Genomic DNA, 24,678 nt, shown 5'->3' on the forward strand with positions numbered 1-24,678 from the left:
AGACAACTGATAAAGTAAGGTGGTTTGATCATCCTATTCATGTGCATAAGCTGTGTAAAAGAAGCAACTATGGTGACAAGAGTTGGGGGAATGTAAAGGGAAAAAATATAAAGTAGAAGTAAAAAGAGGGAAGAAAACTACTCACTAGACTCTGTCATTCTTCCGTGGTTTAATGTGTGAGACTTTAATCATAATGAAATACATGTAGCAGGCTAGGTCAACTGGGTCAAGTTTAAAAATTTGAAAACCTTTTCTGTAGGAAATAAAAATCGTGAGATGTGGAACTGTTTCTCAGAAGTGCAGCACTGCTTCTTTCTCCACCATGCCAGCCCCATTCCTGGATGAGCTCTTTGGCACAGTCTGGAGCAGTGTGAAGGTTGTCTTGGAGAAAAGCTCTGCCATTGTATTTAAATACATCTCTTCATCTTCTCTGTTTACCAGAAAAGTTACCTTAAGTGAAAGTAGCCTGGAATTTTTTTTTTTTTTTTTAGGGAGATCACACCTTAGTGATTTATAAACCTCTGATGCTTCAAATACAGCTTCTGAGATGAGTCCATAAAACATTCAGAATGTTGATTTTGTTTAGTTTTGTGCCATTCCTTGTCCCTTCACTGATTTTTATATCTGTGATAAAGGGATTGAGAAAGTAGCCATACTCGTTTAATTACAGGAGTAGAGCAGGAGAGAAGGAAAAGAAGAATGCGAACAAGTCTGACTTGAAGTTTGTGGATGTTCAGAGTAGGTTTTGGTGACTTGTAACTGTCTGTTTATTTTATAGGACTCTCTGCACATACACACGTGGAACTTCCGTATTACTCCAAATTTCTTCTGATAGCTGCTTACCTTGCCTCCTACAATCCTGTTAGGACAGATAAGAGGTTCTTTCTTAAGGTAATAAGATTTTTTTTTTCCTTAGTGCTGCTTACTGGATTCTTGCATACTGAATTTCCCATTTTAAAACTCTTCAACCATTCATTTTGAGCTCTATTTCTGTGTGTGGTTCATTTGATTTGATCAGAAGTTTTTCTGTAGATGACATATTGTGACTGGTGATGGTCACTTAGTAATTATTAATGTCTAACAAACCCAACTTCCTCTTCATGTCAAAACATGCATAACACTGTTATAGCACAAATATTATGCTTTGGTTTTTTAAGTGGATACAGCTCTGTTTTATAAAGGTTTTTGTGGAGTGCCTGCATTGTCCTTAGGTATAAGCCATGCTTAAATTTCTGAAGTAAGATACAACCCACAGCTTCATTAGCCTTTAATAAGGTAAAATGACAGAGTACATTGTTAACTTACACAGTTTTAAGCTTCTGAAACAAAAACATGCGAACAGTGGCTTTTGCAGAAGGTGTTGTTTCATTAGCTGGGACATGTTGTGTTGAAATGATGTTTTAGGATTAATGTAGTAATCCTTGCTACCAAATCATGGGCTAAACCCCATTTTCTGTAAGTTCTTGCCATGTACAGATTGATTTCCACCCCCCCTTCTTTTTTTTCTTTGGGCTGTGTTGTGGTTATGCTGCAAACAAATGCTGTGGTGCCATAGTTTGTAGTCTGTCTCTTTCTTACCCAGGATCTTCATGCTCCTCAAGCCTGCCTCATTGCGTTATTTCAGAGGTCTTAATTTGGCAAAATGTAGGCAGAAAGACAGACATCAGAAAAGTGATTGGTCAATTATACTTTCTGTGCATTTTACCAACTTCAAGGTTTTCTAAATTATTACAGTATGTATTAATATATGCATGTGTGTATAAGTGTGTGGTATTCATGATAGGTAAATAGGTGTGAACAATTGAAGAAAATGAGAACAAGCAAACTTGTAAAAATATGCTTCTTTCCTCTTGAAAAAAATGTAGCCACATTTTTGAGAGGTTACTGCAGTTCATGATGATGATGTACTAGTACATTTTTTTGTTTAAATATGGGTTTAGTGTTTCTGGTGTGATCCTATATTGAAAGCTGTAGGTGTTTCACCCTTCTGTCTAGTCCTTTCCTGAGAAGAGTAGAGGATTACTTGCCGTAAGTGCAGATTGACAAGTTTTTTTTATGGACAACCTTTGTTCTTTTTACTTTGCCAAAGCAATTTCTTTGTAAGAAAGAAATTTATTTGCTGAAGAAGTGGTTTTGCCCAGATTTTTCCTTATCAGTCTTGGAACTCAAAAGAAACAGGAAAGCTTACAAGAGTCAAGTCAGTAAAGCATGTTATCAAACAGTGCTGCATCTTTCTTGTTTGTGTTCACTCAACAACCTTCTCAATTTTTTTCCTTTCTCCTTTTTTACTATCTCTGAATTTAGTTTCCACTCTTGCATGTGAACCCTATTAAACGTTTGTACAATAAACGTGAGCTTCTAAATTTTTTGAAACAGGGACTGTGAAGGTATTTCAGTCAGTGATATTAAATATTTCTCCCAAGAATTGGTGAAGCAGGAGAAGTTACAATTCTTGCTACGTATCATCTGATAGCAGTTAGCCCTTCATCAGGTGCTAAGGTGAATCTCAGAAATAGCTGCATCTATCTCAAAGCCCAGCAAAACCAGTGCTTTTGGGAGGAGTGTTCAAATTCAGTGTTTTTGAGTCATGTGGACTGTGAAAATAGAATATGGTTTTATCAGGTTTGTAATGAGATTCCGATTAGATTACAGAAAAGTATCTTCTGGAGTGATTTAACTGAGGACTGCTAGACAGCAAAAGGGATGCAAGTAAAAAGATGGTCGTTGAACTGCTAATCTACACTACCAGTATAGGTGCTGGGCTATACAACAGCTAAAGTCACAGTTTGTGGCAGCCTGTAATGCTAACAGCGTGATAAAGCGATGAAATAATAATTGGCAGCGCTGCTATTAGTTGTGTGAAAATTCAAGAGCTTTACAGTAGATTGAGAGAAAAATACAAAGTTGATTTTGAAAGGTAGTCTTTAAAACAAAAAAGAATAGCAATCTATGTGAAATCATCATTTTAATAGAAAACAGGATTTAAAACTAACTGAAAATTACCTCTGAATTTCATATATTTCTTTGTGCTTGCACAGAAATAGGGTACCTGCTCACTTACTTTGAAACATTTTTGATATAACTTCAATACACCATATGGAGATCCCAGCATAACTTTTAAAATGCATGAATGCAGTTTGTTGTGATCCATCACTAGCATGCTGTGTAACCTCAGGCTTGATCATTTTCCCCTCCAAAAGGTCTTTGTTATCACCGCAGTCATCTTTTCAAATGCATGATAAAAAGATTACTTTGCTGTTTCTATGTTTGATATGTATTAATCAAATGAACTAAATTTTGTTTAGTCTGGCAAATTATGCAAAGGAAGTGTAAAGCCCTGTCTAATATTAAGAAGACAGTCAAGAAGAGCCACAGTTACTGAGATTGTCTTGACATGGCTGAGTATTGAGGTCCACAAATACTAAGTACAAGATTTTAAACATGATAATGAAAAAAAAATTCCTTCATTTGAGATATTTTTTTCCCTGATTCATTGTGCATGCTTATAAGGTATGCTTATTAATAAGGTATATCTCTCAGGGCTGTGGAAAAACTCATCAGGTGATATTTTGAGAAAGAGCATTTAACTATGTTTAAAGAATATTATACTTGTACCTCTCCACTAATTTTACATCATTTACACATCTTTCTTCATGTCTCTCTTTGTATTTTTAAATTTTTTTCACCTGTTCAATTGTAACATCTTGTTTACTATATTTCTGTTCTTGTTTTGTCCTCACATTTTCATTTGAGATCCAAGAACACTTGATTATTTTCTTTGAACCTTCCTTTTTTAAGGTCCTTCCTTTTTTAAGGCTGCCTTAAAACTGTGCCTTTTTAAAAGATGTACCTTTCCCTCCCCCTTTCTGTTTGTTGTTTAGCTCCTGCACCTTGAACTATCTTTTTATTGTATTGATTTAATTCCTGGTTGTCATTCTGCCACCTTGTGTACCATCCAAATTCTAAAATGGAGCAGATACAAGGTGAAAATTCAGATGGATTTTATGCATGGATACATTTTAAAAATGAAGTGGCCAATCATTTAAACTTCTCTGGAAGAAATGAAAGATCTGTCTTTTTCATTAGATGATTGAGGATAAGAGAAGGATGAAGTCATATTAAAAACAAATTTTTACTCCCTTTTCTCATCAGTCCCTGACTAGATCAGGAAAAAAAACTAATGCATGTCACCAAAAAATATTAGTGTGTTTTGGCTTTGTACCACTTGGGACACAATGAAGCAAGAAGTAAGGCAACTATATTTTTTTAGGGCTTCTGGTAAGAAGGACTGCTAGTAACATCAGAGATAAATACTGGAGGTGTAGTAAAGAAACAAACCCAGACTAGCGTACTGCCATATGTAATGTACAATTCTTTCTTGACTGTTTTGATTCTCTTTGCTATAGAAGGGAGCATAAAATAATTTACATATAATATTTGCTCTTGTGTGTTGTTTACAGCATCATGGGAAAATTAGAAAGACCAACTTTATGAAAAAACATGAAAAGGTATGTATTTATCTTTCTAAGCTGATCTTGGCAACAAATACTTCTTACTGGTTTTGTATTTTGTTTTGCCTTGTTTACTGTAGGAACAACAGAATTGCATAAATAACAATTATTGGTGCATTTGTTTTGTATAATAAAAATTTCTGTATGATACACACATTTTTATTTAATTGAAATTTAACTGTAGCACAAATTTTTCTCCTGAAGCTGTATTTTTGTGTGTCACAATGAGCTTAATAAAGCTAGTTAAAGGACATCATACATGGAAGAGACAGATATCAGAATTTCTCTCAAAGATGTTAGAGTAATAAGTTGTTAGTAGTTCTGAAAGTCAAGTTACTTTAATTCCCAATGATGGGGTATAAGAGCTTAAGTTTGTGTGTTGAGACTTGGAAACTTTGCACTCCTGTCTGTTGTTTAGCCTATTCCATAATGCTAGTAACTAACATTTTCATGGTTATAAATAGCTAAATATAATTTATTTCAGTTGAGCTATACCAGTTCTTACTGACAGAGGCTTGGTATGCTAGGAAAAGCAAATACCTGTATGTATATTTATAACTGTAATGTAAAAAGAGAAAGTAAATTTTAATACTTGTAACTTGTTGACTTATTTTTAAGTAAATCCGTAAATGAAAGCAGTGCAGACAGCACTAAATCCATGCTGAAACAATCATTATATCCTTTTCTTCTCTATGCTACAGGCAGTGTAAATAACATGAGAAAAATTTTAATATGATACTTAGCCTAATAAGCCTTTGCTTCTTCTCCTGCCTATAGCATTTTCCCTTATTTTTCTCCTGCCTCTGCAGGAGGACAGAGTCCTTGGCTATTCAGAGACTTTTTCCAAGTTCTCTTTTTGCACATGTTCAGTTTTTGCATGTGAAAGTGTAAGTGAGCATTGTTTTACTTCAACATTGCAATGTGTTGCACTGCTAGGTAGATACTTATGTAAATTCAGGAATTCTGGTCTCTGAATGCATGTGTCCTGTACATGTAGACCTCATGTGTGTTTTGTCCATGGCACATGAACTCCTGAGAACTTCCAGGATGGCTATATTGAAATACCTCTGCTTCTTAATTAGTTGATAAATAAGTTTCAGGAAAGGAATAATTATTATGTCTTAGACAAAAATTATGTTCTTTCCTTGTATCCTCTGCAGGAAAGGTGTTTTATTCTTTCTTGGCAATAGATTTCCAACTTGGATGATGAGATGGGAACAGCTAGGGAGATGGGAACAGCTAACAATGTAAAAGAAATGGAAAAATAGAGATTTGATGAAGAAGTACCGAGGTCGTGGTCACCTTAACTGTACTGTAGAGCTTGTTCTCTTGCGTCATTGTTTATGTTAAATGGACTTGTATCTGACTTCACTACTTAGTGTTCCAAAGTGCCTGCATTAATGATAAATTGGTTTTCATTGTATTATTGTTCCTGCAGCAAACTAAATGCTGCTGAGTAGGTACAAAAACAGAAGAGAAGGAGGTACTAAGGAAAGAACTGTAAATTGAGGGTAACTCAAACAAATGTTCTTAACTGAACAGAGTTAAGGATCAAGAAACGGATTTTTAGCCTGCCTAAACTTTTAAGGAAGGATTTATTTAATCTAATGTTAGCTTCCTGCCAAGTACGTATGTACAGCCAAACTAGTTTCCTAAATTCCTGTTATAGCCAGTAAAGATCTAATCAATACAGTTTATGGTGCAATTCATCTGACTGAACATGGAACCTGCTTTAGTATGAGACGAATCACACCCTACACTCCAATGACTGCATTGATCAGCTCTGCACTATCTATGAAAAGACACTAATGTGCAGGCACCCACTTGGAGTCAGGTGAATCTGATCTGTAAATCAGTCTTTAGACAAGCTTCTCTGAGGGAAGATATATTGATACAAGCTGTAACACAACTGAAGCAAATGAGCCTTTATTTGTAATGCGTCATATGTAATCTTTATCCCTGTATTTCATTTTCCCTCACTATAGAATCATAGTATCAAAATATACAAGTTTACATATGGGCAATTGTATCTCTGCAAATATTTGTAAAGATTACAGTACAGTAAAAGGAACATAGGTCTGGAAGATCCTCCTAGGACCTGCACTATCACAGCTATCACACCTCAAAAACTTTCAAAACCAGACTGTGCTCTGATCTACAGAGCAGAGAGTGTGAGGGCTCAGAGTGCATCTGCCTCCCATGAGTTTTTAGCTGGCTAAAACAGCTAACAGCCTGTCCTGTGCCTGCAAGGAGATCATCAAGACTATATGATATGGTGCTGGATGATGAGAGAGTGAGAAACAATGAATGTAAGCTGAAATGAGATGTTTATACTAGATATAAGGAAGACGTTTTTCTTTATGAGGACAGCCAGGCAGCGACACTGGTTTCCCAGAGAGGTGGTGCAGTCTCTGTCCTTGGAGGTTTCCAAGACTGGACTGGTAAAGTCTGAGCAACCTTGTGTGACCTTGTAGCTGATACTGCTCTGAGCAGAAGGAGTTTGACTAGAGACCTCCTAAGATCACTTCCAGTCAGAATTGTCCTATGATTAAGTGTATTTTAAGAAAGTAGAAATACAGTAATAAAGGCATTTCCTGTGTAAAACAGTAAATTGAAGTGTTCTCACTTCTAATTTCCTGATCAAAAATGTTTTGTTTAGTTTTGGTATCAAAATGATAACATTTTCATTGTGGTGTAAAGGAAGCAAAAGAGAAAATGAAAACTAAAAAGTTAAGATCAGCCAAAAATATAAAAACCTCAGCAGTTTTGTTGGAAAAAAATGAGTAATGTATTTTAATCCTGAAGAGAGAGTTGAGCGAGATTTTTTTTTTTTTTTTTTTTAATTGGTTTTAGAAAGTGGAAGTCACAGAAGAGTTGAGGTAGACAAGGACAATTGGTCTAGTCCAACCCCCCTGCTCAAGCAGGGTCACCTAGACCAATTTGCTCAGGACCATGCCCAGGTGGGTTTTGAATATCTCCAAGGATGGAGACTCACTCCACAACCTGCCTTGGGCAATAAGTTGTAGTGTTTAACCTCCCTCAGGGTTAAAAAAAGTTTTTTCCTATGTTTAAATATAATTTCCTGTATTATAATTGGTGCCCACTGGAAGTTATTCCACTCATGTTCTAGACTGTAGAGTAGTTTAATATGGCATTTAAGATGAGAAACTCTTGTTATGAGTTTGCACCTCTATGACAGGAAGAGAAAAGGCTTTGGCTGAAGTGGTTCAAAGAAAGTGGATACATTGATACTTTAGCAGAATCTTCTCTTTTTATGCTTTTTTTCAAAGTGCAGATGCTAGTAAAATATTTGTCTTCAGTTAACAAAACACAAAAATATACTTTAAAGTTGTTTGATGGTTTTACAGATTTGTAAAAAATATTGTTCCGTTATGTGCAGTTCTTTGTAGGTGATCACGGATTATAGACTGACTGTAGGCAATAGAATAAATCTAAACCTTTGAATTTTTTTACTAGCTATAAATTCTGTGTGCTTTTAAGAAAACTAACTTGTCTTACTGTTGAATGAAGAAAATGGTGTGCACCTTGAGAATGCCATAAAAATGTAGTCTTTCCTCTTGAATCCTTAGATTGGGCAAGGTAATTTAATAGGACAAGTAAATCTATAAATCTAGTGACAGGAAATTTGGCATCAGATCCTCTGTTATACCTCAAAAATGTTCCTATTTATTGTGGAGTTTGAACCCTTGCCATGTTAAATAGAGTTCTGTGACTGTATCTTTACCTTGATCAATAAGCATGTATTCAGTGTTTTCCATAGTATGTAAGTAGGCTGTATGAAAGACTACTGTGAATTATAGTGCCTACCCAGAGACTAAAAAGATGGGCGAATAACATCTTGTGGTACTCCAAGAAAGATCTATTGTATTGAAAAGTCTTGTTTCTGTTGCAGACCAGCAATCACCTCCTTGGGCCAAAGCCATTTCCCTTGGACAGATTGTTAGCAATACTATATAGTATTGTGGATAAAAGAGTTGCTCCAACTGCAAATATATTTTCCCAGGTGTGTACTTACTTTATTTCCTTTTTACTGTCTGGAATTTCTGGAAAGGTTTTACATTGGTTTTTTGTAAGTCGTCATTCTAATTAAATGTAATGAGAAAACAATCACAACAGTAATTTAATTTGAAGGCTCAGAGTAATATTTATCTGTATTACTAGCTCTGAATTCAAGACTTTATCTGTGTAATGGTCTGAAACCTACTAATGGTTTTTTCCTGATTCTGAACTGTGATCTGCGTTGATTAGTTTTTTGGCTTCTCATTAAAGTCTGTTTGCATGTTTGCATTTCAAGTTCAGTGAGTGAACGTTCACTGTCCTATGGCCAAAATTAATCGCCTTGTAACATGTGTTACAAAAATGTGGTGGCGAAGAAGGAGCAGAGGCAAGAGTAAGGTGTTTACTGTGATACATATATCTTAGGGATAATGTTTTTCATTTGAACCAATTTTAACAGTGTTGCAGAGGAGAGTCAATATCCCGTTCACTAGATGGCAGCATAACTATAGAGTTGAGTAGAATTAAGTAAATCTGGAGTTTTCTCTAGAGCTCTGGGTTTGTCAAGTGTAAATACCTACTCTGTGTAAGTAAAAATAATTTTCCATTGTCAGTTAGATCTTTTATGTCCACGTTAGAAGATCTCAATTTCTTTCCTGATTTCCAGTTTTGCTTTACTTTTACTTACAGAAATAGAATTCTACCTTTCCTTGTTAGGTCTTAAATTTAACCAAATTTAAATCTGATGTCTGCGTTCATGTAAAGTTCTAGGAAACATGCTCAGGATACCTAAACAATTTTGCTACTGCTTTAATCATCGCTGTTCAGTGTTCACACAGATGTTTGACAAAATTAATCTCCCAACTTTGTAGAATAACCAAACATAAATATATATATTGTAAAATCAGGCAGTAGAGAAGCTAGAGAATTGTAGTGCTTTATTTAATCATACTGTTCAATTTAATCAGTGGTATGTGAGTATCTTTTTTAATAGTGGTGAGGAGCCAGGTGCTTTACAGATGCAGTAGGCAACATACACCTTCACATAATGTTTTCTCTCAAACTGCTTTAGCTAAAGGCTATTATATGATCTGACACATGAGAAGTTATTAGACAACAGTCTCTAAAGTCTGTTTTGTAAGCATTTACTTTTTTGTAATTAGGTGAGTGATTTTTCAGCTTACACTCTGCATCATTTGAGAGGTCAATGGATTAGCTTTTAGAGGTGTTCAGGAAGTGGCTGAAAAAAATTTAGACATGTTTATGCGTCGTGATCTTGTTTCTTGCCTTTCTTCTGTCACCTCACAGCACCTCAGGAATTCACTGTGCTTTCAGAAGAACTCTGAGTATTTCAAAGCCATGTGAAGTTTCCTATGGGCAAATGCCATATCAAGGAACACCAAAGGTGGTTGAAGCAGACAGTTTCTGACCTGATTCAGGATGTAGCCTTGTAGCTGCTTATAGCAACTTTGGAGTACAAAGAACACAGGGACCATAGTGTTATCATAGAATGGTTTGGGTTGGAAGGGACCTTAAAGATCGTCTAGTTCAAACCCCCCATGCTAGGGGCAGGGACACCTACTAGATCAGGTTGCTCAAAGCCCCGTCCAGCCTGGCCTTGAACACTTCCAGGGAGGGGGCATCTGCTCTCTGGGCAACCTGTTTCAGTGTCTCACCACCCTCACAGATAAGAATTTCTTCCTTATATCTAAACTAAATCTTCCCTCTTTCAGTTGAAAACTTACTGCTCATCCTCTTGCTACATTCCCTGTTAGAGTCCCTCTGCATCTTTCCTATAGGCCCCCTTTAAGTACTGAAAGGCCACTATAAGATCTCCCTGGAGACTTCTCTTTGCTAGGCTGAACAACCCCAGCTCTCTCAGCCTGTCCTCATGAGGGAGGTGCTTCAGCCCTCTGATCATCTTTGTGGTCCTCCACTGGACCTGTTCAAGCAGGTCACTGTCCTTATATTGGGGGCCCCAGAGCTGGACACAGCACTGCAGGTGAGATCTCACGAGAGCGAAGTAGAGGGGGAGAATCACCTCCCGTGACCTGCTGGCCACACTTCTCTTGATGCAGCCCAGGATACCGATGGCTGTCTGGGCTGTGAGCGCACTTTGCTGGCTCATAGTCAGTTTTCCATCCACTAATACCCCCAAGTCCTTCTCTGCAGAGCTGCTCTCAATCCACTCGTTGCCCAATCTGTATCTGTGCTTGGGATTGCCACGGCCCATGTGCAGGACCCTGCACTTGGCCTTGTTGAACTTCATGAGGCTTGCATGGGCCCACCTCTTGAACCTGTCAAGGTCCCTCTGGATGGCATCCCTTCCCTCCAGTGTGTCAGCTGTACCACACAGCTTGGTGTCATTGGCAAACTTGCTGAGGGTGCACTCAATGCCACTGTCCATGTTGCCAACAAAGATGTTAAACAGTGCTGGTGCCAATACCAACCCCTGAGGAATGTCACTTGTCACTGCTCTCTGCTTGGATGTCGAGCTGTTGACCGCAACTCTTTGAGTGCGACCGTCCAGCCAGTTCCTTATCCACCGAGTGTCCATTCATCAAATCCATGTTTCTCCAATTTAGAGACAAGGATGTCATGCGAGACAGTGTCAGATGCTTTGTACAAGTGCAGGTGGATGATGTCAGTTGGTCTTTCCTTGTCCGCCAACACTGTAACCCCGTCATAGAAGGCCGCCAGATTTGTCAGGCACGATTTGCCCTTAGTGAAGCCATGTTGGCTGTCACCAGTCACCTCCTTGTTTTCCATGTGCCCTAGCATAGTTTCCAGGAGGATCCAGGATCCACTCCATGATCTTGCTGGGCACAGAGGTGAGACTGACTGGCCTATAGTTGCCTGGGTGTTCCTTTTTTCCCTTTTTAAAAGTGGGGGTTATGTTTCCCCTTTTCCAGTCAGTGGGAACTTCACCGGACTGCCACGATTTGTCAAATATGATGGATAGTGGCTTAGCCACTTCATCTGCCACTTCCCTCAGGACTTGTGGATGCATCTTGCCAGGTCCCATGGACTTGTGCACCTTCAGGTTCCTTAGGTGGTCTTGAACCTGGTCTTCTCCTACAGTGGGGGTGTTCTTCATTCTCCCAGTCCCCTCCTTTGCTTTCTGCATCTTGGGCAGTGTGGCTGGAGCCCTTGTCGGTGAAGACTGAGGCCAAAAAGTTGTTTTGTACGTCAGCCTTCTCCATATTCCAGGTAACCAGGTGTCTCGTTTCCTTCTGGAGAGGGCCCACATTTTCCCCTAGTCTTCCTTTTATCACTGACATACCTATAGGAGCTTTTCCTGTTGCCCTTGATGTCCCTGGTTAGCTTTAATTCTGTCAGGGCTTCGGCCTTCCTAACCTGATCCCTGCCTGCTTGGACAGTTTCTGTGTACTCCTCCCAGGCTACCTGTCCTTGCTTCCACCCTCTTTAGGCTTCCTTTTTCTGTTTGAATGTTCATAAAAATGCATAAATTTGGCCACCTATATCTATTCACTTTTTTTTTTTCTGGCTAGCGTCAGATATAGTCCGAGATAATTGCTTTTGTATGAGTGACTTGTTGATTCTTTAATTAACTGTAATGTGAAGTCTGTTGATGAAGTCTGTCAGTGAAGGTATTGGTCACACCGCTTTCCTTACAGGATGTTTGTGTTTTGCTCTAGTGCAATTTTTGATTTAAGACACAAAGTGTTGAAGCTGAAACTGGAATACTGAGGCAAAAGGCTGTTGTCTTGTTTAATGATGTTAGTTTGTCAGCAATGATTGATCTAGGTTTAGTTCAGTAAGAAATGGAGTCTTTTGAGACTGTTACAGAAACTGAGAAGAACATAAGATATAATGCAAGTAATGTTCAGACTGGTTTCACTTGTGCTCTAAATCTACTGATGATCCACCATGTAGGCGGTACTTCTTGTTTTAAGGCTTTTTTCTTTCTTTCTATCTGCCTGCCTTCAAGTGTTTGAAGACATTGTCACTGTGATCTTTCCATAACGTTTCATTTTTAAGATGGAAAGAGTGCAACCTTTAAGGCATAAGATGAAAGAACAGGAAAGAAGCTAAACAATTGACTGTCCAACTGCAACTGTGAAATTCAGAGCTTTGCCTGTATTTTGCCAGTCTCAAGGGGCAAACTTCAGTTTGATTTACTCAAGTAATGTGAAAGGGAATGATGATAAGACTGGGAGCACTACACAGGAAAACTTGTGTAGTATGTTAGCTGTATGTTCTCTTATTTTTGACTGTCAAATACATCTTGGTATACTTATGATGTGAATGTGTTATATACAGAGTTTTACAATATATTTTCAGAATTAATATGTTTGCATGTTTAACATGCCTTCCAGATGAGAGAACAAATGTCATTATTCCAGTGCACAATTAAGTAGTACTGAAGACATAGTTTCATCATGGAATGTAATTCTGTCTTAGACTAAATTGCAGAATTAAAAAGTTCAAATGCATGCTTCATCCTAATTTAGACTGTACACTAGATGGCAGTGTTCTCAAAGAAGAACTGTAATTACTTTTCTGAATATATGCAGATTAAGCTATAAAAATATAAAAAGATTGTATTAAACCTTAACTGGGTTATGGTAAAGAAGTTGAAATTAAATCTGTTTATACCAAAATAATATTTCATAATTTTTTAAAAAATTTATTATTACAACATTTTTTGCATTAAATTTAAATTAAAAATTCTTGAAATGTCTAATGTAAAGTAACATAAAATACAACAGAATTTAAAATATATTTTGGAAGTAGCTTAATCTAGGCATAATATTTAATTGTATTTTTTCTTGAATAATTATAATTTATATTCCATAGGTATATAACTATAATAGTTATAACGTCTATTCTACTGATTTTTGCCATTAGTTATTCTGTAAATATATTTTTCAAATAAAGTAAATATTTAGGAGTTGGGTTGTCCTTAGTAGTATTGATATATTTTACTGTTATATACCACAAGCGTTTATTTTCTTGTTTGTGTGTACAGCATGGAAGTGATTCTTGAATTGTGCAGAAGTTTAAAATGTTTTAAATCAAATATTTGGCTTCTTAACTGATTCAACATTAATTTTATGTGCTCTTTAATTTGTAAACTGAAAGGCTGTACATGAACCAAATACTTATTAATTCTTCCCATGTACTGACAGAAAATAGCATGCCTTGGCTTTAAAGTTGATCAACAATCCCAGTCAAGATTCAAGAAGGACTAGCAGCTGCTTTAAGATCTGTCATGTTGCTGATTTCGTGCTACTTCTTATTGCTTCTTGTTTCTGTGCATAATTTCTATTCACATGAAAATTCTGGTTATTAGCTTTTCAAAAATGAAACTTTCATGCTAATAAGCAGCAAAATTTCAATTTTCTGTTTAATGCTAGGGTTTATTGAAAGTGTTTCATTTTTACTAAATAGAATTTTAACTTAAAATTTGAATCTTAATCTAACTTTTGCCTTTTAATGTTAATTAGTCCTTAAAATTGTATCATACTTTTTTCAAACAAAAAGTTAACATGTTCCTTTCAGAAGTGTCATCTTTGCAATTCATATGAGACCTAAGTTTTTTTCTGCTGTAACTTCTTGCAGTAATAGGGTTACATGAAAAAGAATTGAGCTCATTTGTTTTCTTTTTCCTCGCTAACTGGTACAGGGGAGTAGCACCAGGGGGGAAAAAAAACCCTAATGTGCAAATTTCCACTTCTGCAAATGAAAATTGTTTCAGTTACCCCCTTAAAAGTTGAAATTTCTCTTGTCTTTGTGCTATTTTAAAATAAAATTTTCACATATCTAGTGAGTATTGTTTGAGAGGAAGTTAAAATACGATTTTTTTTTTTATTTTAGACTGTTGATGTCAGTACGTATGTGAATATAGTTCTACATTCACTTGAAGTTTTCAGTGCTCCTTTTCTTCCAGAATATTCATTGTTTTTCTTAGTAGTTCTAGTTTGTCATGATGCTATTTTTTTAATACGTTGTTACTGTAACATGTCACTGAATTTGATTGAATTTATTTACTTGGTTTTTAAACCAAGAGATAGTGGAGGTTAAGGCACTATTGATTTCTGCAGCCATTTCAGAGGACAAGATCTTTAAATGTTTTTCTTCAAATGCACTTTTGTGTAGTAATTTAACAGATTTAAGATTATATTGCCGTTGGCACTGAGCAGTTATGTCCTGTGCCTGGAACAGAATTCGCACAGTTAATGTTCTGGTTGGATATATGGCTAGGTCGAGCAAGTGGCTGAAGTATTTTGAAAGATAAATTTTTTTTTTTAATGGTGAAAAAATGCAAATGTATTTTCACACAGTGCTAAAAACAGTGCAACTATGCGGTATGCAGTCTACATCCCCCAACAACAGATAAGTCATAGGTTTTCCTTACCTAGATACAACAGTTGATGCTTTTTCAGGCTTGGGGAATAACCAGGAGTATGATTTGTGTGTCCACATGGACCCCTGTGCAGAATATGAAACGTGCATTGTGTCCAAGCACAATAATTACAGAATGGAGGGATACAAAGAAACTTTATAATGCCTGCTGCAAATGCATTTTGCAAAGGTTTGGCAAGTCTACTCAGTTCTGGTTTGTAGAAGAGTACTTTATTTTAGGTTTCCCACATTTAGACAGAAATATATAATTATTCTCTTTATAAAAATGTGCCCTAGTATAGGATGCATCAGTGAATTTATTCATGAAATGTCGTGCAAGAATTATCAGCACTGATTTAAATTAAATCAGCTCATTTTATGTTGAAGGGAACAAGGGTTGTTAATTTCATAACAATTAGTAAGCAAGTAGATATTTTTGTTATTATAGTTATGGTTTATAAGCCAAAATTAACCAATACTTTTTTCTCTATGAAAATGATTTTTCAATTGCTTCTTTAAATCATTTCAGTTCTCCTAACTTTTTTATTTTCTAGATGTTTTATATTGCTTCTACTTTCTTGTGAAATATGGTTTTCATAAACAGGATTGACCAGATCTACTTGTAGTTACGGTAAAATGGAATTAAATTCTTTATCTTGCATATTTTTGCATATTTAATTACTGTTAAAACACCCCTGAATGTTTGGAAAGACATCCATGCAGAGAGGTGTGGTAACTTCTCAGAATATACTAATAGCTGAAAATTACTGAATAGGTAACTGATCAGTAGCTTCAGTTCTGTTTTCATTTTCACTCTAATGCATTAAAGTTAGACTGTTCAGTCATCTTGAAGTTTAATCTCTATTTACATTCAGAATCAGATTTGGTTTTACTGTTACTCATATTCATCAAATATTTTCAGGTAGTTGTAAGAATTCACTTCTGATTATAGTGCATTTGGAAACAGAGATTTCTACAAAGGCAATTTATCTCTGTGGGTATGTGGTGACACATCAGGTATCTTATGCACCATAGTTCAAATATCATTTATTAGACATTTCTTATCTGTTTGATACTGTATCTAAGAGAAACATCTGAATTTCCCCAAGATTACCACAAATTCCTAAAATCAGCTTATTTATAAATGTGTAAAAAATTTGGGATAAGGGTTAACAAACTTAACATTTTCCAATCTGGCAAAAGATAAACAGCATTGCAAATTGTTTGCTACAGAGCAAGAGATTTTTATCTGAAGTTAGAATAAGTCTGCAGATATGAGATTTAGAGTAGTGTGTTCAGTGCCAATGTGGTATGGGTCTATTAGAAATACACAAAACCACTGATGTACATAGCATGCTTTCAGCTGGAGGGAGCCAGAGGAATGTAATTTACTTAAATTAAAGGAAAAAAAAAAAAAAGGTGTCCTTTCCTGGAGCATAAAAATCTGAGAGGTTTGTTTTCTTTTTGTCTTGCTCTCTTGTCTGCCTTACATGGATAGATTAAGGAATAGTTAGTGTTATATATGTAAACAGTAACAGCATGTAGCAATTTACCTGTAAGATTTCTTTGTCCCTTTTGTGTTAGAAGTATGCTTTATATTTTGCTTTTTCAGATGAGATTTAGGTATTTAAACTGTCCTTTTTTTGTAAATTGACAACTGTCATGAAACTCTGATTGCAAGACTGGAAAGATGTGTGGTTTTGTTACATTCTTAATTTGATGAAGTGTTTGCTTTTATTAATGGCATAGCCTTTCTGGACACCAGACCCACATCACAATTGTAGTACTCACTCTGTTAGTGCATGATGTTAGATCTCCTTGATGAAGCAACTTTTGATAAAGAGGAATACTGTCAACTTACTGTTTTTTCAAATGGAAAACACTGTAATTGCTTCTACAAGCTCAGATTGTGTTAATATTTGAAAATACTAAGTTTTCCATTCTACACTTGACAACTCTTGGCAGAATAAAATTCATTTTTGCTAGATCAGCTGTTCCTGTATTGTGTTCCAGCTTTCCTTGCTGTTGCGGGGACTGCTCATAGAAACATCTTACATCTGACCTGACTAGAGTGTTTAACACTAACAGAATACTCTCCATTGAAAAGTGAGCAGGTAGGTGAGGTTTCCAGAGAAAAAGGTCTGGTTAAAAATGTGTGTTGTGCTACACTATTCCCTAAGAGGCCTTATTATGAAGCAGAACAAAGATGAGTGGGAGCTGTTTTTATTTTAGTGTGTGAAAAATACAGAACATGCTCTTGCACTGGTTATATGTACATAAGTAGATTTTTTTTTTGTTATTAGTCTTTTTGAAAACAAGCAAAATGCTGGAAAAATACAAGTTCCTGCTGATTCTGCTTTTTCTTCTCTAAACCTACTTTTCTTTGCTTCCCCTTTACTGTGAAAGTTCAGAAGTATTGTGCTTGTCTTTTTTTTTCTGGTTAATGAGGTGGTGTCAGTGCTAAAATTTTACTTGAAATAATTGATAAAGTTTGTAGGAAATGCAGCTTAATTCAGTCTGGCCATGGGAGTTGTCATCCCCAGAATGGTCCTGCTATAATTTCTTGCAAGGGGGAGTATTTACTTTTACAAAAAAATGGAACTAGATGGAAAAGGTCTTAAACTTTTTTCTCTTTTTTTCTTTTTTTTCCTTCATAAAAACTATTAAGATTTATGGTATATCTCTCTACCTAGTCCATCAGAAGACCTTTGTTTCATAGCCTCCCAATGACAGGGATGATCAAATATGAACTGTAGACTCTGGAGTTATACTCATTACTGGGCCAAATAAACTTCCCCTTCTCTTTCAGTGTGAGTGAAAATACATAGACACATCTTGCCAGTACAGAATATTTGTTAGTCTTATATAATGTCATATACAACATTCATATATAATTTGTATATCCCCTGCAGGTTTACTGTCCAAACGGGTTTGTAATGCAACCTTTTGATCCTGTGACTTCATGGTTGCCCGTACCTAAAAGATTTTTTAAATTGTTAGAACAGTTTTCATAGTGGTTGGCAAATTTGTAGCTGCGTTTTTTGCATAAGTTTATACTATTACTCTTGTATTTGATCCTAATGCCTATATTTTTTATAAGTGTTTTATGCATCAGACAAGCTTTATTTTGCTGGATCTGTCTATTGATTAGAAAGCACAGTAATCTATTGATCAGTACTCTGTTGATTTTCAGTAGGTTTGGGAAGATGATAAGAGGTAATAAATAACTCTTATTTTCTCCTTTTCTGTTACTGGTTACTGGGCTAATCTGTCAGAAATTCATGAGCTGAAATGGGAACTTAATGTGATGCACAGCATGGTGACATAGGTTAGCACTTTAGCACTGACTATGGCAGCTTGAGAGAGCCTGATGTTAAGGAAAGGAGAAAACATTACTTACTTTTAACTAAATAGCTGACTTTTTTTTTTTAAAGTCTCAGCATTGTGAATAAAAGTATTCTTAGTTCAAGTAGTACTTTCTAATTGTGAAGAAACTAATATGCTTGTTTCCTTCAAGTTTAAGTCAATACAGAGAAGATCTTTTAGAAAAACTAATTATATTTGAGCTATGTTATGTTGTTTTACCTAGTTTGATCTTATTTTCATTTATTAGGGTATACTATTAATACAGCTTTACAGTCTTTTGGGAGGCTTTCTTAATCCTATTCTATTTGAATTCTTTCTTTTCAGTAATTTAAGGTAGAAAACTTACTTTATTTCTGTGGAGAGCTTCTGGTAATAGTGCCTGGCTTGGCACTTAATCCGTGTCTTAAAAACACTTAATGTATTTAAGACAAATTGTTGTGAATTACTGAAAACCAGTTTTATGAAAGAAGTTTTGGCTATGACAAGGGAAAGGCTATTGAGAAGTGAGTGAGGACTTCAGATGAGATTGACTTTATCAGGAAGGTAAAGGGAATTCTTAAATTTGTTCTGTCTTATCTAGAAAAATTGACTAATTTCAAAACTTCATTGCTATTTAATCTTAGTTTTTTATTTCAGTAGCATCTCCCTAAGAATTTTCAGACTCGTATAAACTGATAAGTAGCTATATGTTAAGGCTTTCTAAAATTGATTTACCATAAATTTGTACTTTTCAAATATAATCAAATAAAAAATGTGATTTTTGAGGTAGGTATGCAAGTTTGCTACAGTAGTGATGAAGAGTTTTACATACTCAGTGAATCTGTTAACTTTCACAAACAATTCTTGTGGCCCTGTGAACTTAATGTTATATATTCCTTTGTGCCCTTCACATGTCTTAGATTGCATGGTATATAACATAGGGAACATGTTGTATCAACCAACAGTTTCTTTAACTTCTGTTTTCTTGGTGCATTATTTGTAAACAGTATTTGAAGCTTCAAATTTTAACTTATCTATGAAAATGTGTTAGTGTATGAAAGAAGTAAATATGAATACATGAAAGATGAAACAGTGTTTCCCTCCTTCCAAACTCTGTCCCTTCCATCCCTTTCTTTACATACTTATTTAGAAATTGGTTTCATGTGCTTAATGGAAGGAACATCGTTTAATACTCCAGGAACAAATTCACACTGTGTTTACATCAAGCAGTTGCAGCTGAAGCTTGTTAGTGATTGCCTCCCAGATTAAAAAAAAATTCTTCACTGTGGTACATGAACTCCTATTGTTTGGAGATAAATAATCGGCTCATCCCCTCTTTAGGGAAGAACAAAGAACATAATAGTACATCTGGTTCATCTGTTAAGACAGCAAAGATTAATTAAGCAAGTGCTGCACAACCTCTCTTGATAACATATATATCTAAAAACAGCCTGTATATGATGTGTTTTTTAATCACTTTGCTTTAACCGTTTAGTGTACACACATAATCTGTTCCAGAATCACCAGCCATTCATGGAAATAAGTTAGGGCACAATACTAAAATAAGGCAAATTGGAGAATTAGCGTAGAGTTTGTTAATTCTCTTGCAAATCTCTTGATTTAAGATGATATGCCTAGGAAGGTATAAGACTAGAAAGAACCTGTTTTGAGCCCCCAGGTGACATCATTAACGCTCTTCGTAAAGTTTATCTTGTGTCTTTGTAAAAATAACTTTGCTGGTTTCTCTGACAGTTTGGATCACAACCTGTCTAGGGGAATGAACCATCTCTTTATGGAGCATTTGTATAGAACCTGGTTCAGTGAAATACAATTTCAAAACTAGAACTAGCCCTTGTGGTCAAATTAGCTACAGTGAGTGTCTCTGTTATTTCAGTTACCAGGTGGGAAGAACTAATGTCTAATTCCAGCTTTAAGACTACTCAAGGCCAATTTTACCTGCTTTACTTTTTGCTGCCATTGTCTTTTAGCCTAAATAGCTTTACTTGCTCCTTGGTGTTTACTTCAGCAGAGTTGTAAGGACACAGATATCCTGTAAAGATCTTAATTTTGCAAGCCTTCACTTATTAAGTATGTCTTTTACTTCCCTGCACATACATTAATGTATATAATCGCATCATCAGTAACAGCATAAAAGATGTTTCAGAGTCACTGTTTGAAGAGTTGGCTATAACTTTATGGGTTTTTTTACTGATGTGCTCCTTGGACTAGTTCTGATATGGTCCCTGTCCTCCTCTCCCTGCGTAATGTGCTCTTGCATCTCCCTGTCTAGTTATGTTCTCTTTAGGTACTTACACTCCACCTGCCACTTCCATACAGATGATTTTGCTGTATTACATGTGAAATAAATTTGCAGCATTGTATCTTCACCAGGGACCCCTTCCAGTTTTTATGAGGTTTGAAAGTATCAAGCCTGTGTACATATACACTGTTAGAGCACAAGGTAGCAAAATGGTACATTAAAGAACATGTTGGATCACTTGGGTGAATACTTGCACTGTTTCTGCTGTGCCAGCTGCCGTCAATTCTAGCTACTGACTTTCTACTTGACATCCCTCCTCCCCCAAAGACCCTCTGCTGCTTTCTGTGTTCATTTGATAGGGGATAGTGGGGCTTGCCACAGTATCTTGGACAAAAGAAGCAGCTGCATTACAGTTAATTTGAAAGAGGATTTCAAAATATGAAGCCTGTTGACAAAAGAATGCTTCTTGATAGATAAGGAATAGTTAAGAATTGACATAATCTCTCTTCTCCATCTATGGAAATGAAAGGAAAATATTTCAGGGGAGCAGTGTGGAAAATTGATAGCAGGGTATGAGTAAATCTCCCTTATGAAAAGTTTATATTCTTAGTAAACATTGCAAATACTGCTTATTTAAAATATGGAGAGTGACAGAATAAGCTGAAACAAATCTTACAGTAGCTCAGACTTGGAAAAGCTTGATTCAGAAAAGTATGTTTTTAGAAAAAAATCCCTGTGATTTGGCTAATCAACAGGTGAATCTGCCATGAAATTGATTATTATTATTTTAAAGGCTGAAAATGGTGCTGAATATCTGAAGCTGCATTAGGTGCTGCACGAGGTCTCTGTTCTTACCACCTTATGATTTAATTTCTCACACGAGGTGAAGGACGGTGGATGACAGAAGTAATAATGTGATTATTTTGGATGAAATTGCTTCTAGCTATATATAAGTGTCTGCACAATAAAAGTGTAACTGAGCTAGTCATTTGGTGTGCTTTTCTAGTTGGAGAGAAATGGGCATGCAGAGAACATCACCCCATGTACCCTGATGATGACATGAGCATCTAAAACCACTGTGGTTATGGAAAGTTTTAAAATCTATATTAGGTTACAGTGAACCATGTCCTGATGTACTGATTTTGCTTCATCAATTAGAAGTGGAGTCAAGACAGCCTCAGATGCAAATATTTACATTGTAGTAGTGATCTAAAGCTATTCTATCCTGAAGGACTAAAAAGTTTTTTCTCGGTAATTATCCTTCATATTGAGCAAAAGGTGTTTTCTAAGTAATTCTTCTGAATTGCTTGTAAAACAAACAGAAAAACCCACCATCAAATACCCATTCTTGGATGTCATATTCTTTGTCAAGATATTTGCAGAATAGGGGAAATAATTGATTTGTACACCTTCCCACTCATTCCTCCTGGGGATTAAGTTGGCCAGTTACGCTGCTTTTTGTACTTGGGAAGAGCATGCCCAGGGTTGCATTGCATGGCTGGCAAGCTGGTGTTGGCCTTCCCATCCCTGTTTGCTGGTCTGCTTTTGAATTATTCCTGAGAGCAAGTGCTGAAACCCTGTCTTTTCAAAAACAAGGTTTTCCTGGTAGAAACTTATTTTGCAGACTTCTGTGATGGTGATCTGTCGTTTTACATCCTTGAAATTGCAATGTGAACCATATTTCAATAACAGCAACTGCAGAACAGCTCAGTGTCATGTGGAAAACGCTTTGAGAGTGAATTTCTTCTTCCACATGAGAAAGACAAATATGTCAAGAAGGGTTTTGTTGTTTTATAATATGAAGAGGCAAGGTGTAACCTCTGCAAGTGGAATTCATAGAAGAATTACACAAAAATTAAAGGACACTCAGTTATTTAAATTTCAGGAAGTGTTTTAGAGGTAGAATTTTTAAAAATATGACTTAGCTTATTCAGAGTGGATTTTTGGGCACAGCGGAACAACTGAAATTAAAATTGAAATGTTTGAAGACAGATCTAGTTTGGATGAGCAGGTGATGAACTGTAAGTGTGTTTCATTAACATGTGGTGGGGCAGCTTTAACTTCCTTCAGATGAACATCCATTACCCTGCTGTTATCCCTGTAGAGAAATGTATTTTTAAAAAAAAAAATCCCAGTACCAAAAATTCTGGATTTTAATCTTCAAATTATTGCTTTCTAACTCATATTTATTTCTGAATATCATTATAAATTTATATATGTTGCCATTTCTAAGAGGACAGGATGCTAGGTCTCCATAGCAGTTCACGTAGAACAGTGCAAAGTATCTTTTAGTTTGCATGTTTTTTTCCATACGCTGCTTTTTCCTGCCTGATCACCTTCCATAAATGTTTCTTGAAATATAATACAAATGAAGAGTGGGAAATTCATCATCCTTTTATGAACATACTAAAACATCCTGCTATGAGGAGCAGAATATACAGACAGAACATCTGTGTCTTCTGAAAGGTTCTGAATTCAGACGCTGGTTGGTAATGAGTTTAGAAAAATAGGAGGGGTGGTAGCTAGAGTATTTATTAAAAGGCATAGATAGAGAAGATGAAGACCCAAGTTGATCTGGTTTAATAATTGAAGAGTGCTGGATATGTTGTAGACCATCTGTGACCTACATAAAATGAACAAGAGTTACATTTTTAGTGGAACTAAAATGAACAAGGTGTTCCATGTTCTAGATATCTAGGCAAGAAATATCAAAGAGTGCCAGAAGATGTACTAATGAATCATATACGTAAAAAAATATGCTATAGTTGATATAGAGAGTAAACAGATTGACTCAAGAGATTACCACACAGACATGAGAAGAAAACTGAAGATTGTTGTTACAAAATTATCTTTTCCAGCCTTTTCTATTTATTACTAGCATATGGCCTAGGAAGACTTTTTGCAACAGATATTTTCTAGCCTAAGTGGCCTCTAATGGATGTATAACACTGATGGTGTAGAGAAAAGCTTTTTAATAATTTGTGTGACAGTAGTGCTTGTGAAAGATGCTAGACTGACAGTCTAGAAGACTGGGAGACTGAAGTAATCTGTTCTGATTCACTGAACAGGTATAGCAGGGGCATCAATGGCATAATCTCTCTGTATTGCTTTTTAATTGTATCCTGAAAAATCTTATCTTTTGTTTTTAGCTGACTGTCTATTAGTTAATAATGACAGAGGCTTGCTGTTTAACTTCAGCCTGGATACTTAGGTCTTAAGAATGAGCTTTTGACATAGCTAAGCTTTTTGTTTAAATTATCAACTTGTATCATAAAATGCAATGGGCTACCAGTAGAAGTAGCGAAGGAAGAAGGATGGCTAACTTGGAACACATGGTGACTGACTGAGCTGTTGCATGGTAGGCTGGTCTGCCGGTCAACATGTGCTTGGTCTGTTTTTTTCCTTCCCTCCTAGACAAAGCAAAAAGCATCGAGACTTTGCTGGTTTTAACCTTGTGCTAGACATTTCACAGGACTAGCCTGTGGAGTGCTATTTGCCCGCTTAATTTAGCATGTTTTCTGTGCAGCCATGACCAGAACCAGACCACTTGTTAATGACTGGGAGAAGTAAAGAGGTACAGGTGGAGAGTTAGCATGGCAGTATCTCTTCAGCAGAAAAGAAATCTCCTTTTATCACTTCTGTGATTAGATTAACACCTACTCAAACCAATATCTTATTCTCATCTCCCATACCAAAAATAGCCCAAATTTTAATTCTACTCAGTGTCTGGAATTCCCTTCAGTGAGCCAGATGCTTCTGATGAGAGTGAAACTGACTTGGCCTGGCTTGTAACCACATTGTGCTCACTGGGCAGTGGAATAGCTTGGTGTGTTGGAGTGGTCAGGAAGAAAGGTAGCAAAAATGATAGAAATCATCAGTATGATAGGAGATAAGAAGTAGTGCTTGAAGTCTTGATTTAGTTTTCTTGTTAATTAAAGTGTTTATTCAGATACTAAAAAAGACAAAGGAAAAAAGGTTAACTACCTGTACTCCGAAAACCAAATGTGTTTCAGACTGATTGCTCAAAGTTGATGGTGCCTAAAACCTGGAAAAACAGAGCCAAACATAAAAATTAGTAATGTAAGCAATTTGAATTTATTAGGCACTTATCATATATTTAATAAGCTAAAATGCTGGTCTCTAGTGCAGGTAATTTTATTTTTTTCTGTGGTTGTT

At 36.0% G+C, this 24,678-nt stretch overlaps 1 protein-coding gene across 10 annotated transcripts in view; it reads left to right on the forward strand.

Annotated features, from left to right (window-relative positions):
* The window catches only part of ORC5 (origin recognition complex subunit 5), a 75,368-nt gene that overhangs the window by 22,321 nt on the left and 28,369 nt on the right, over window positions 1-24,678 (forward strand). For 3 of the 10 annotated variants that reach the window (XM_074827844.1, XM_074827842.1, XM_074827843.1), the window contains exons 11-13: window positions 779-891; window positions 4,461-4,508; window positions 8,425-8,535. In XM_074827844.1, the coding sequence (XP_074683945.1) occupies window positions 779-891; window positions 4,461-4,508; window positions 8,425-8,535 (272 nt within the window). The other 7 variants (XM_074827851.1, XM_074827848.1, XM_074827850.1 and 4 more) reach the window with 7 other exon arrangements.

The sequence above is a fragment of the Strix aluco genome, chromosome 5, assembly GCF_031877795.1.
Source record: "Strix aluco isolate bStrAlu1 chromosome 5, bStrAlu1.hap1, whole genome shotgun sequence".
NCBI lineage: Eukaryota > Metazoa > Chordata > Aves > Strigiformes > Strigidae > Strix > Strix aluco.